General features: G+C 47.2%; 1 protein-coding gene across 4 annotated transcripts in view; it reads left to right on the top strand.

Annotated features, from left to right (window-relative positions):
- The window catches only part of LOC149457005 (sulfotransferase 1 family member D1-like), a 30,704-nt gene extending 18,723 nt beyond the window's left edge, over positions 1–11,981 (top strand). For all 4 annotated transcript variants that reach the window (XM_089684161.1, XM_089684160.1, XM_089684158.1 and 1 more), the window contains exons 3-8: positions 1,746–1,871; positions 3,655–3,752; positions 4,933–5,059; positions 7,903–7,997; positions 8,830–9,010; positions 11,728–11,981. In XM_089684161.1, coding sequence (XP_089540287.1) covers positions 1,746–1,871; positions 3,655–3,752; positions 4,933–5,059; positions 7,903–7,997; positions 8,830–9,010; positions 11,728–11,840 — 740 coding nt within the window. In that variant the 3' untranslated portion in view covers positions 11,841–11,981. The remainder of the gene's footprint in view (positions 1–1,745; positions 1,872–3,654; positions 3,753–4,932; positions 5,060–7,902; positions 7,998–8,829; positions 9,011–11,727) is intronic.
- Positions 11,982–12,737: the final 756 nt, after the last annotated feature.

The following is a 12,737-nucleotide window of genomic DNA, read 5'->3' as shown; positions in this document are numbered from 1 at the left end:
AATGCAGGGTCCGGGGAGAGCGGATATAGTGAATGCAGGGTCCAGGGAGAGCGGATATAGTGAATGCAGGGTCCGGGGAGACCAGATATAGTGAATGCAGGGTCTGGGGAGAGCAGATATAGTGAATGCAGGGTCCGGGGAGAGCGGATATAGTGAATGCAGGGCCCGGGGAGACCAGATATAGTGAATGCAGGGTCCGGGGAGAGCGGATATAGTGAATGCAGGGTCCGGGGAGACCAGATATAGTGAATGCAGGGTCCGGGGAGACCGGATATAGTGAATGCAGGGTCCGGGGAGACCGGATATAGTGAATGCAGGGTCCGGGGAGACCGGATATAGTGAATGCAGGGTCCGGGGAGACCGGATATAGTGAATGCAGGGTCCGGGGAGACCAGATATAGTGAATGCAGGGTCCAGGGAGAGCGGATATAGTGAATGCAGGGTCCGGGGAGAGCGGATATAGTGAATGCAGGGTCCGGGGAGACCGGATATAGTGAATGCAGGGTCCGGGGAGACCAGATATAGTGAATGCAGGGTCCGGGGAGAGCGGATATAGTGAATGCGGGGTCCGGGGAGAGCGGATATAGTGAATGCAGGGTCTGGGGAGAGCAGATATAGTGAATGCAGGGTCTGGGGAGAGCAGATATAATGAATGCAGGGTCCGGGGAGAGCGGATATAGTGAATGCGGGGTCCGGGGAGAGCGGATATAGTGAATGCAGGGTCCGGGGAGAGCGGATATAGTGAATGCGGGGTCCGGGGAGAGCGGATATAGTGAATGCATGGTGTGGGGAGACCAGATATAGTGAATGTGGGGTCTGGGGAGACCAGATATAGTGAATGCTGGGTCCGGGGAGAGCGGATATAGCGAATGCGGGGTCCGGGGAGAGCGGATATAGTGAATGCATGGTCTGGGGAGAGTGGATATAGTGAATGCGGGGTCCGGGGAGAGCGGATATAGTGACTGCGGGGTCCGGGGAGACCAGATATAGTGAATGCAGGGTCCGGGGAGACCAGATATAGCGAATGCAGGGTCCGGGGAGAGCAGATATAGCGAATGCGGGGTCCGGGGAGAGCGGATATAGCGAATGCAGGGTCCGGGGAGAGCGGATATAGCGAATGCAGGGTCCGGGGAGAGCGGATATAGCGAATGCAGGGTCCGGGGAGAGCGGATATAGCCAATGCGGGGTCCGGGGAGAGCGGATATAGTGAATGCGGGGTCCGGGGAGAGCGGATATAGTGAATGCGGGGTCCAGGGAGAGCGGATACAGTGAATGCGGGGTCCGGGGAGACCGGATATAGCGAATGCGGGGTCCGGGGAGACCGGATACAGCGAATGTGGGGTCCGGGGAGACCGGATATAGTGAATGCGGGGTCCGGGGAGACCGGATATAGTGAATGCGGGGTCTGGGGAGACCGGATATAGTGAATGCGGGGTCCGGGGAGACCGGATATAGTGAATGCGGGGTCTGGGGAGACCGGATATGGTGAATGCGGGGTCCTGGAAGACCAGATATAGTGAATGCGGGGTCCGGGGAGACCAGATATAGTGAATGCGGGGTCCGGGGAGAACGGATATAGTGAATGCGGGGTCCGGGGAGGGCGGATACAGTGAATGCGGGGTCCGGGGTTTAGTAACCACAGTATAGTAGACTCTGGTGAGCTGCAATGAAGTTTTCCATTTCACCCATCTGTGTAGTTCTCTATTATGGAATTAGAGTTTACAAGTCACTTCATTCTTCCTCAGGAACCACTTGGATGAGTGAGATTTTGGATCTGATCTTTAATGATGGAGACACACAGAAGACGGCCAGAGGTGCAATATATGATCGGGTGCCCTTCCTAGAGTACGCAGTGCCCGATATGGCCATAGGTAAGTCAGAACACATACATTTATATATATATATATTTTTTTTTTTCGAACTAAGAGTACAACAAGCTTTGCAAAGGTCCAAGGATACAACTGAAAGCCAGGCGATACAGCAAAGCATGGCACATGATTGCATTTTATCCCACAATAGACACGTGCGGGTCCTGGAAATTCAGCCAAAATCTTCGTTTGTTGGATGTATTCGAATTTCCAAATGACAATAGTAACGAATTTAAACGAATTTGAAATACCAAAAGAAATTTAGTCCAAAATAATGAATTATTTACAGTGAAGGAAATGCGTATTTGCTCCCCGGCTGATTTTGAATGTTTCCCACTCACAAAGAAATGATCGGTCTACAAATCGAATGTTCGGTGTATTGTAACACCGAGAGACAGAATACAACAACAAATTCAGCAGAAATGCGTCTAACAAATGATGACTGATTTGCATGTTCATGAGGGAAAGAAGGATTTGATCCCCTATCATTCAGCAGGATTTCTGGCTCCCAGGTGTCTTTCATACAGGTAACAAGCTGAGATTAGAGGCAGTCTCTTAAAGGGAGTGCTGCTAATCTCATTGTGTTACCTGTATTAAAGACACCTGTCCACAGGAGCAATCAAACCATCAGATTCCAAACTCTCCACCATGGCAAAGACCAAAGAGCTGTCCAAGCATGTCAGGGACAAGATTGTAGACCTACACAAGGCTGGACTGGGCTACCAAACTATGGCCAAGCAGCTTGGTGAGAAGGTGACAACAGTTGGTGCAATCATTCACAAATGGAAGAAACACAAAACAAGTGTCAGTCTCCCTAGGTCTGGTGCACCATGCAAGATCTCACCTCGTGGAGTGTCAATGATCATGAGAACAGTGAGGAATCATCCCAGAACTACACGTGAGGATCTTGTCAATGATCTCCAGGCAGCTGGGACCACAGTCACCAAGAAAACAATTGGTAACACACTACGCCGACAAGGACTGAAATCCTGCAGTGCCCACAAGGTCCCTCTGCTCAAGAAAGCCCATGTCCAGGGCCCGTCTGAAGTCTGCCACTGAACCTCTGAATGCAGAGGAGGACTGGTGGAAAGTGTCGTGGTCAGATGAGACCAAAATCGAACTCTTTGGCATCAACTCAACTCGCCGTGTTTGGAGGAGGAGGACTGCTGCATATGACTCCAAGAACACCATCCCAACTGTGAAACATGGTGGTGGAAACATTCTGCTTTGAGGGTGTTTTTCTGCTAAGAGGACAGGACAACTGCACCGCATCAAAGGGACGATAGACGGGGCAATGTACCATCAAATCTTGGGTGAGAACTTGGGTGAGCAGCACAGTGGCTAAATGGTTAGCACTTCCGCCTGGCAGTGCTGGGGTCGTTGGTTCAAATCCCAACCACAGCACCACCTGCCTGGAGTTTGCATGTTCTCCCTGTGCCTGCATGGGTTTCCTCCAGGTACTCCGGCTTCCTCCCACACTCCAAAGACATGCTGGTAGGTGAATTGGCTCCTGTCTAGATTGCCTCCAGTATGTGTATGTAAGAATGTGAGTTAGGGACCTTAGATTGTACGCTCCTCGGGGGTGGGACTGATGTGAATGTACAATATATATGTAAATTGATGGCACTATATAAGTACCTGAAATAAATAAATATATTTGGATGGTGAATTGAAAACACCAAGAAACAGCAGATGTTTGAAAGGCGGGAAGTGGAGGGGAAGAGAAATGTCCATCAATGTGGAATTCTAAAGAAAAATTAACGTTTGGTTGCTTCTTCACCCTCAGGAACCGAAACCCTGAATTCAATGAAGACTCGGCGCGTTATCAAATCTCACCTACCTGTGAATCTTGTCCCACAGAGCTTCTGGGAGAAGAACTGCAAGGTGCGAGGATTGGGTGTCATCTACATTCTGTCCCAGAGATGGTCAAGCCATGTTTCTGGAGATCCTGGTCTATAAAACTTCAAACAGGCAAAAAAGGGGTTTCAAGTTCTTTCTTCACTCGAGACGTCTAGCCGGGATAAGAGGTGGAGTGCAGTTGGTGTCACTCGGCATGGGACAGGAGGAGGCATCAGCTTTTGCGGCTCTTGCTCCCTACTACAGATCCAACTTACCAAGTAGTCCCTCTGCACTGCACTGCTTGATGCTCTGGGATGGCGGGTCAGCAAGTCCAGATTGCGATCTACCAGTCACCTGGCTGTGATCTACTGGTTGCTGACCCCTGGTCTCTAGCATCTTTAATAGGGATGCACCGAAATTTCGGTGGTCGAAACGTTTCGGACGAAAACACCCCTTTCGGCTGTCTGTCGATATGAAAAAAACAGCACCGATACAGGTGCCGAAAAAACCCTGCCCCCTCCCCGCTGCCACCCCTCGCCACCCGCCACTGCCGCCGCTCTGTAGTTCCCATCCTTACCTGAGAAACCATCGAACGATCCCGGCACTGGCCATAGAGATGAGTAAAGGAAAGATGGCCTCTACTCATCTCTATACCCTTGGAGGACTGGAGCGATGTCACGTTTGGACATTTTTTTTAAAGCACTAGATCAATGCTTTTTTTTTATCCAATGCTTTACATTGCAGAGGAGAGATGTGGGGGTCTTATTTTTTCAGCAGGAACATGGAGGAACACAGTATGTAATAGCAAGGGGTGGTCAGGGATCTATTGTTGCTGAAGGAGATCTATTTTTGCAGGGGGGGGGGGGCTGTTGTTGCTGGGGGGGTCAATCATTGCTGGGAGGGATCTACTGTTGCTGGCTGATGAATGGTGTATTGATGCTGGCTGTTGGGAGTCTATTGCTGCTGGGATGGATCTGTTGTTGACGGAGAGTCCATTTTTCTGGGGGGGGGGTGGTCTCTTGTTGCTGGCTGCTGGGGGAGCTCTTGTTTCTGGAGAGAATCTACATTGCCAGGGGGTGTGGGTCTATTGTTGCTGACTGCTGGGGGATCTATTGTTTCTAAAGAGAATCTATATTGGCGGGGGAGGTCTATTGTTTCCACTATACAGTTGGAATATCCCACAGATTGCACAATCTGGTTTTATTTCTTTTCCGTCTCTGTGCAGGTGATCTATGTGGCACGCAATCCTAAAGACGTGTTGGTGTCATACTATCATTTCTATCAAATGGCCATTGTTCACCCGGATCCTGGGACATTCGAGGAATTTTTCCAAGGCTTTATGGAGGGGACAAGTATGTATGTTTTTATACCCATTGTTGTTGTATAAAAGGCCTTAAAATGGTGTTCATTGTTTGGTGGATTCTGGAGATTTAAAGTAGGACTAAAAGCAGAGGAGTAACTAAAACCTTCAGGACCCTGGTGCAAGAAACTATGTAGGCCCCCGGGGCCCTGCCCTCTGAGCCCAGGACCCTTCCATCCGAGACCAGTGACAGAACACCAGGGCCCAGTCCCAACTGCGACCTTTGCAACCCTGGTAGTGCCGACATTGGTGTAAGTAGTTGGGGTTTTTTTTCTATTTTTTTTTAACATTTTATTTTTCTTTTTACAAATATATATTTAATATTTACATTTTGTTGCACTGGGGGCTTTGGTCAGATATCAGAGGTCTAAACAGACCCCCGGATGTTCCACCTTTTGAGAGGGCACAAGGGCCTGGGGGCCCTATCCAGCTTCTTTCTGCTGCCCCCTCTCCCACTCCCTCTGTGCTCTCTCTCTGTCCCCCTGTGCTTTCTCCCAGCATCTGTCTAGTCTCTTCAATCTCTTAAAGATCTGTTGGTGAGATCTCTGTGATGAGTTTTTATGCATCTTCACACCTGCTGTTCCCACCATCACCGTGCTTCATTCCCGGGTCTGTACACCCGCTGTGCCCATAATTTGAGGTTCCCACTATCCCTGTGCTGATGTTTTGGGTCTATACAGCTGATGCTCCCATTATGAAAGAATCCCACCATCCCTGCTCTGAGTTCCCGGGTCTGTACACCCGCTGTGCCCATTATGAGGGGTTCCCACTATTCCTGTGCTGAGTTCCTGGCTCTGTACACCCGCTGTGCCCATTATGAGGGGTTCCCACTATCCCTGCTCTGAGTTCCTGGGTCTGTACACCCGCTGTGCCCATTATGAAAGGGTTCCCACTATCCCTGTGCTGAGTTCCTGGCTCTGTACATCCGCTGTGCCCATTATGAGGGGTTCCCACTATCCCTGCTCTGAGTTCCCGGGTCTGTACACCCGCTGTGCCCATTATGAGGGGTTCCCACTATCCCTGCTCTGAGTTCTTGGGTCTGTACATCCGCTGTGCCCATTATGAGGGGTTCCCACTATCCCTGTGCTGAGTTCCTGGCTCTGTACATCCGCTGTACCCATTATGAGGGGTTCCCACTATCCGTGCTCTGAGTTCCCGGGTCTGTACACCTCCCACCATCCCTGTTTCTATTTATTTTATATTATGGAGAATCTAACAGAAAAGAAATACCTAAGTTGAGTGAGAACAGCGAAATCTTCCAAGTGGACAGAGCAGAGTCTGAAATTATGGCAGGAGTCAGGACGTTCTCGTTGTTGGAACACTGAAGATCCATAACACAGGAGGTGGCTAAGCTCACAAAGCCCTATTTATAACTACAAAAACACTTTTTGGGTGAGCTGGTCCTTTCATCTAAATTTTGGAAAGTGCTGTGTATTTTTAGACAGTACCCCTGCTTTGGATGAGAAGGATGAAGCTAGGAACCATCAGAAGACAACATAGTGGCCAACTGGTTAGCTCTCCAGCGTTGCATGGTAATCATTCCCACTGGGAACATTAGCTGAATGGAGATTGTATGTTCACCCCTGCAATGGTGTCTTTCTAATGGCATGCTGGTTGGACCAATAGTCCTGGTTAGTATCTCCTGCAATAAAGAAAAACATCCATTCCATTTTCTTGGCAAACATAGATTTCAAGTCCTTTCTTTCAGTACTTGACAATTTTTATCAGCAGTACAGTGATTTCACTACAGGGGCGGACTAACCACTCGGGCACTGCCCGAGGGCCCAGGGTCTGTAGGGGGCCCCATGAGATGCCCTGGGTACCTTTCATAGGCCTTTTTGGGTGTGGTTTGAGTGTGGGCTAGGACACAGGGGCCCCATGATTCCCTATTGCCCGGGGGCCCCATGAGTTGTCAGTCCGCCCCTGTTTCACTGCAACACTTGGTTATCAAGCAGAGTAGCAAACATTTTGTTGTCCTAGGTACCTATAGGTGCTAGTCAATAGAAAAGGGAGGATTGGGGCAGAATGCCACTTCTGTGAATGGTCCTGAACCTACTGGCCACCATCAGGGGGAACGAATAAATAGATTAGAAAAGCTTTCCCAATCTCTTTTGTGGTCCTAATACACCAGTGTCCTCTCTCTCTATCTCTCCACACCCCTAGCTTTCAATTAACTTCAAGCAACTAGTTTGGTCCTGAATAGTCAACTGGAAATTAGTCAATTAGATTTATTCTACAGTAATTGCATCAACATTTAACTTCCTCTAAACTTTGTTGAGTCCATGTGAAGAAATGGCATGAGAATCCAATTTTGGATATTGTCCTTCATGTCCATCTTCATGTCCCTAAAAACCTGTTCCTACCTCCATAATTTGCTCTTTGTTCTAACAATAATGTGTCCATATATCAATTCCTAAGGCAGAGAAGAAAAAGGAGAACGGCCTTCATAGAGGACCCTATTTTGTCCTTAATTTCTGACCTTCTATTGTCACTCGAAATATTTCAGAGTGAAGCACACATATTCAAATTTGTAAATCAAAATTGGGTCCCTTAACAAAGAAAAAAAAAAACCCAACATGTTTCACCAATTCAAGTGGCTTCATCAAGGATAACAATATGAATAAAACATGGCGCCCAACAAAAATAGTGAAGATGCACACCATGTTTAAACAACAAAGAAAAACAGAATTTCAATTAATTGGGGACACCTCAAATCTCAATTCCATAGGGGATATTAGAAGCAAGCATTAGGATTCATTATTCCTGTGTCCACATAAAACTGAAACCCAGGTTCTAGCCGTAAGCGATCTGAAATTGTCACCTTGTTTCTTGCAGTTGCCTTTGGGTCGTGGAGCCAGCATGTGAAGGGCTGGTGGAAGATCAGACAGCAGAGCAATGTTCTCTATATTTTCTATGAAGATATGCTGGAGGTGAGACCGTCTTCTAAACTGCTAACAGAGGATAGGTGAAATGGTTACTTTTCTTGATCCCTAAAGGGATGGGTACACTTTCATGTACCTCTCACCCAAAGGTCCCCTGGTGCCTCCAAGCAGCCCTGTGTATAACAGTCCTTACCTCCAATCAGCTGGTCCTTTGGTCTTGGTGCTATGGCTGGGGGTGTGCTGATTAGACCTGGCCACACCTGGTCCCACCCTCTGTTTTCTAGATTGACAGCACAGCCTCTGCTGCTGCAACTCTCCCAACGGAAGCTGCAGTGTCTGGGAGGGGGAGCGTGTGAGACACAAGTCAAGGAGAGGTAAAGGAAGTTTTTCATTTACTTTCTAGAGAATTGTGCATTACACAGTACCTGGATTTAGTACATGTTTAGACTGTCATACAGAAGCCTTTCATTGAACTCTAAAACAATCTTCATTGGAAGTTTAAGAAATGTATCTCCCTATTGTAAGACACTTTTCTTTTTACTGCCCCCCTGAAGATGAAGTCCCTGACCATCAAACAAGAGTGAACAGGACAAACATCATTTTTTCAAGCGTAGGCATGGTCCCCTAATGCATAATGGATCAGGCAGCTCAATAAATGTAGGATTAGTAACATTGGTTGAAAGGTTTAATATTGAAATCTGAAAACCTGAGAGGATACGGATTCTTTTTCTCACCCACCACTGATCCTTATGATGTGTGGTCACCTTCTTGGTCATGGTAGATTTCAGGTCTTCTAGTTCAGAGATGTACTTTATGAATGTATCTTTCCTTTCTGCTAAGACCAAGCTCATTATCTTCATCTCCTTCTATTTGGGTGAAGGATGCAAAGCGTGAGATCAAGAAGGTTCTGAAGTTTATTGAGGAAGACCTTCCCGAAGATGTTCTGGAGAAGATCTGCCAGCACACCACATTCAAGGCTATGAAGGAAAACAAAATGTCCAATTATTCTACTGTACCCTCATCAGTCATGGACCACAACATCTCCCCTTTTATGCGGAAAGGTAAAGACCCTCCATTCCACTCCATTCCAAATGATAAAATCCACAGATCTATACCTGCTAGTAGAAAGTCATTTTTGTTTTAAGAGTTTATAGGGAAGTTATTGTTTTAACAGGGGCGGACTGACTATTCGTGCACTCGGGCACTGCCTGAGGGCCCAGGGTCAGTAGGGGGCCCCATGAGATGCCCCTAGTACCTTTCATAGGCTTTTGTTTGGTGTGGGTGAGGACACAGGGGCCCCACGATCCCCTATTGCCTGGGGGCCCCATGAGTTGTCAGTCCGCCCTTGTTTTAATTTTTTTTTTTTTAGATAAATGTGCATTAAACCACCTTGATGAGTTTCAATATGTAGTATGCAACTGTGTACTTACATAGGCTTTTTTTCTCAGACAATAGGTTTAGGAACTCCCCCTTCTAAATCACTTGTTGTGTCCGCCCCCCTACTCACCTCTGAGCACAGAGCCTTGGTTCCATGCTCTACGCACCTCCCAGTACCTCCTCTTTTAAAGAATACAGAGCCAAGTATCATTGTGGTAATTTGTATGGAATTTGTTAATGATAACAAGAAAACCAGTAACATAGACCCCCCCCCCCCCATCAACGATGGCTTCTCCCAGCAGCAATAGATTTCCCCAGCAACAATGGACTCAACAAAATACCAGCCCTGCAATAACAGACCTCCCGGGAGCAAAAAGAGGTCTCCCAGCAACAATAGATCCCTCCCTCAACAGTAGATCCATTCCAACAATAATTGACCCCCGAGAAACGTAGTTCCCCCCCCCCCCCGCTGCAACAAAAGATTCCCCACCAGCAACAATAGACTTCCCAACAGCAAAAGACTGTCACACAAAAATAGATCCTGCAACAATAGGTCCCCCAGCGGCCAGCACCAATAGACCTTCCAGCACACCCCAGCACCCTTTGTCATTACATACATTCAGTGCTGGAACTGCATTCCCCCGCAGTCCCACTGAACAAAAACCTGCATGTGGTGCCATTATATCATCTTAAAGTAAAATTATTACAGGTTCGTGTGAGGTGACCTCAAAGTGGCCTACACTCTGGATGTCCTAGTCCAGTTACTTGAGTAAAAGTTCCTTGGTTACATCCACTCTCAGGGTTAGATCCTTGGCATGTAGTCAGTCAAACACCAAAAGGGTTAGTAGGTTTTGTAGATTTATTAATGAGCAAAAAGAACACAATAGCAGTACTTCTATGTACAGCAGCCCTGTGGTTTTACGCATGCAACAACTTCAGAAAGCTCTTGTACCACCCAATGCACCAAGGAAGAACAGAATACCCAAAGCCAAGGTTCTTGCATCTGCTTGGTTACTCCATCTGTAACTGCCGGTCAGCCAGGAGGTTCCTGTGCCTGCTGGTCTTTGGAGTTTTTGCTATTAAACATGTCCAGTAAAAACATTTAAAAAATCAAAATTTGGCAAAAATTTATTCTGCGATATGTCTTTGCTAAAAAAAAAATCCCAATACCTACAAATTAATTGGTCTACGTGAAAGTTATAGCGTTTACAAATGGCGGTATAGATACTGGGATTTTTTTTTTCTACTAGTAATGGCGGCGATCAGCGACTTTTAGCTGGACTGCGGCGGACATTCTGACACTGGGGGGAACTGACTTGGTATCACTGACATCCTCAGTGACACCAATAGAGTGATAAGTGCTAAAAAAAAAAAAAAAAAAAAAAAAAGCATTGACACTGTGCTAATGGCACTGTGCAGGAAGGGGTTAATGTGAGGGGCGATCAAAGGGTTAACCGTGTGCTGGGAGTGTTTTACTAGGGGGGGTGTGCTTCACTGTAAGCACACTGATCAGGATGGCTGAACTGTGCAGTGTACTCGAGCTGACATGGAGGAAGATTGTTTGTAAACAAAACAGTCTTCCTCCCCATTGGAGATGCTCGGTAATCACCGGGTACCAGCGGGTAATTACCATCCGGGACCCGGTGATTGACAAGCGCGGCCGCGAATGGCGTCGTGGGTAGGGCACACGCGACTCGTATGCGCCCCCTACCCGGAAATGCAAAATCACATGTATATATACGTGATTCTGCGCACAGGTGCCGTCCTGTAGCAGTATACCTGCTATAGGGCGGTCCTTAAGCGGTTAAAGTAGAACTTTACTCTGTCAATCAACATGAACTATTTGTAATCCTTATGCTGCTAGCATTAGTAAATAGATAGGAAATTTTATCATATTTAATTTATTTGAAACATTTTTTACATTTCTTCACTTGGTTTCTGACCTAGGCAAATGATGTAATACATCCCAGGAGTCTTCATTGGCATTTTTTTTTCCTTTAATCTGGAGGAGGGGCTTTCTGAGCTAGGCTCCTGCCTACATGTATGGGCTAAGAGCAGATGGATTCCAGGAGGTAAATTTTACATGCATGCCAGCATGGATAAGATGAACGAGCTGTCTTGATCAATAAGCTGTTTTAATGAGTGAGCTGTCCTAATGCATGAGCTGTCATCTTGGGTGCGGCCAGATGGTCCTTAATCAAGATGGCCACAGCTAGAAATGCTAAGGAGGTGTTTTCCAAAGCAATCTCTCAATAAAATAAAGCATGAAGATATGGATGGATGGATGGGGGAGCTTGCTCTGGATATTAAAAATGAATGAAATAGCGTTTTCAGTTTGTGGTGCTCAGATCTGGTGTAGTTCCACTTTAATGGATCAATCTCTGTGTTTCTCTGTCTCCAGGTATCTGCGGGGACTGGAAGAATCATCTCACAGTGGCTCAGAATGAAATCTTGGATGCATATTTGGAGCGGGAGATGTCTGACACGGATCTAACTTTCCGATATCAAGAATGATGATGCATTGGAAACAAATCTCCTAATTTCCTTAACCCTTTTATTGCTGGGCCATTTGGTGACTATGGTCATTGTGGTCAGAAGATCTGTACTGTTGTTCCTTAAAAAAACAATCCAGGTATAAAATGTTCTGGCACAGTCTAGCGGCTCAACTTATTCTGCTTATGTGTGTAGCACTAATTCCAGAGACAGTGAAAATGTCCTTGAGCTTGTTTTTTCTTTTAGTTTTATTAGGGGAATTGTACTTGGATAGGATAAGGGGTGCATGGGATGCCCAAGGAACTGTAAACTGCTGAAAACTTCCTAATAGCTATGTACAAGTCCATAGAAGGTTTTTCTCTTCTTGGAGAGCTCTCCAGCTTCTCCTGGTGTACCTCCCCAAACCCCACATAGTCCTCCTCTATTCAGCAATCTGAGGGCTTTCACTGGGCAAAAGGGATCCAGTATATGCTGCCTTAAAAGCACAGTCCAGCTGAGGGCTAGTCAGGTTCCCACCCAAATGCCCTCTCCCCTTCTCCAGTCCAAAGGGTGTAGAAGTACTCACGGTTCCTCTCCTGCAAGCTGTAGGTTGGCAGCTGCCTTCAGGCCTTCTGCTGGGCTGGCTCCTTCCACCACATGGGATCCTCTCTCAAGGGGCCAGTGAGGTGCAGCGTTCCTCCTGTCCAGATCCTACCTGGAGGTAGGCCCCTTCCCAACGGGGCCCCCTCCTAGGCTCGACACTCACCTTCTGCTCTCACATTTTCCATCTGAACTCTCTCCCTGCTGAGCAGGCTCAACCACACTTAAGGACTATCTTGACCCCATGCCAAGCCTCCTGCCTGGGGATCGGTCAAGATCCACTAAGTGTGCAGATCAGCCCCTCCTAACCCCCACCCACTGAAGAGACATCTAGAGACT

This window comes from Staurois parvus, unplaced genomic scaffold (genome assembly GCF_062004578.1).
Source record: "Staurois parvus isolate SC_StPar_1 unplaced genomic scaffold, SC_StPar_1.0 ptg000338l, whole genome shotgun sequence".
Lineage (NCBI taxonomy): Eukaryota > Metazoa > Chordata > Amphibia > Anura > Ranidae > Staurois > Staurois parvus.
The sequence above is the reverse complement of the archived record's forward strand: the minus strand, read 5'-3'. Positions and strand labels throughout refer to the sequence as shown.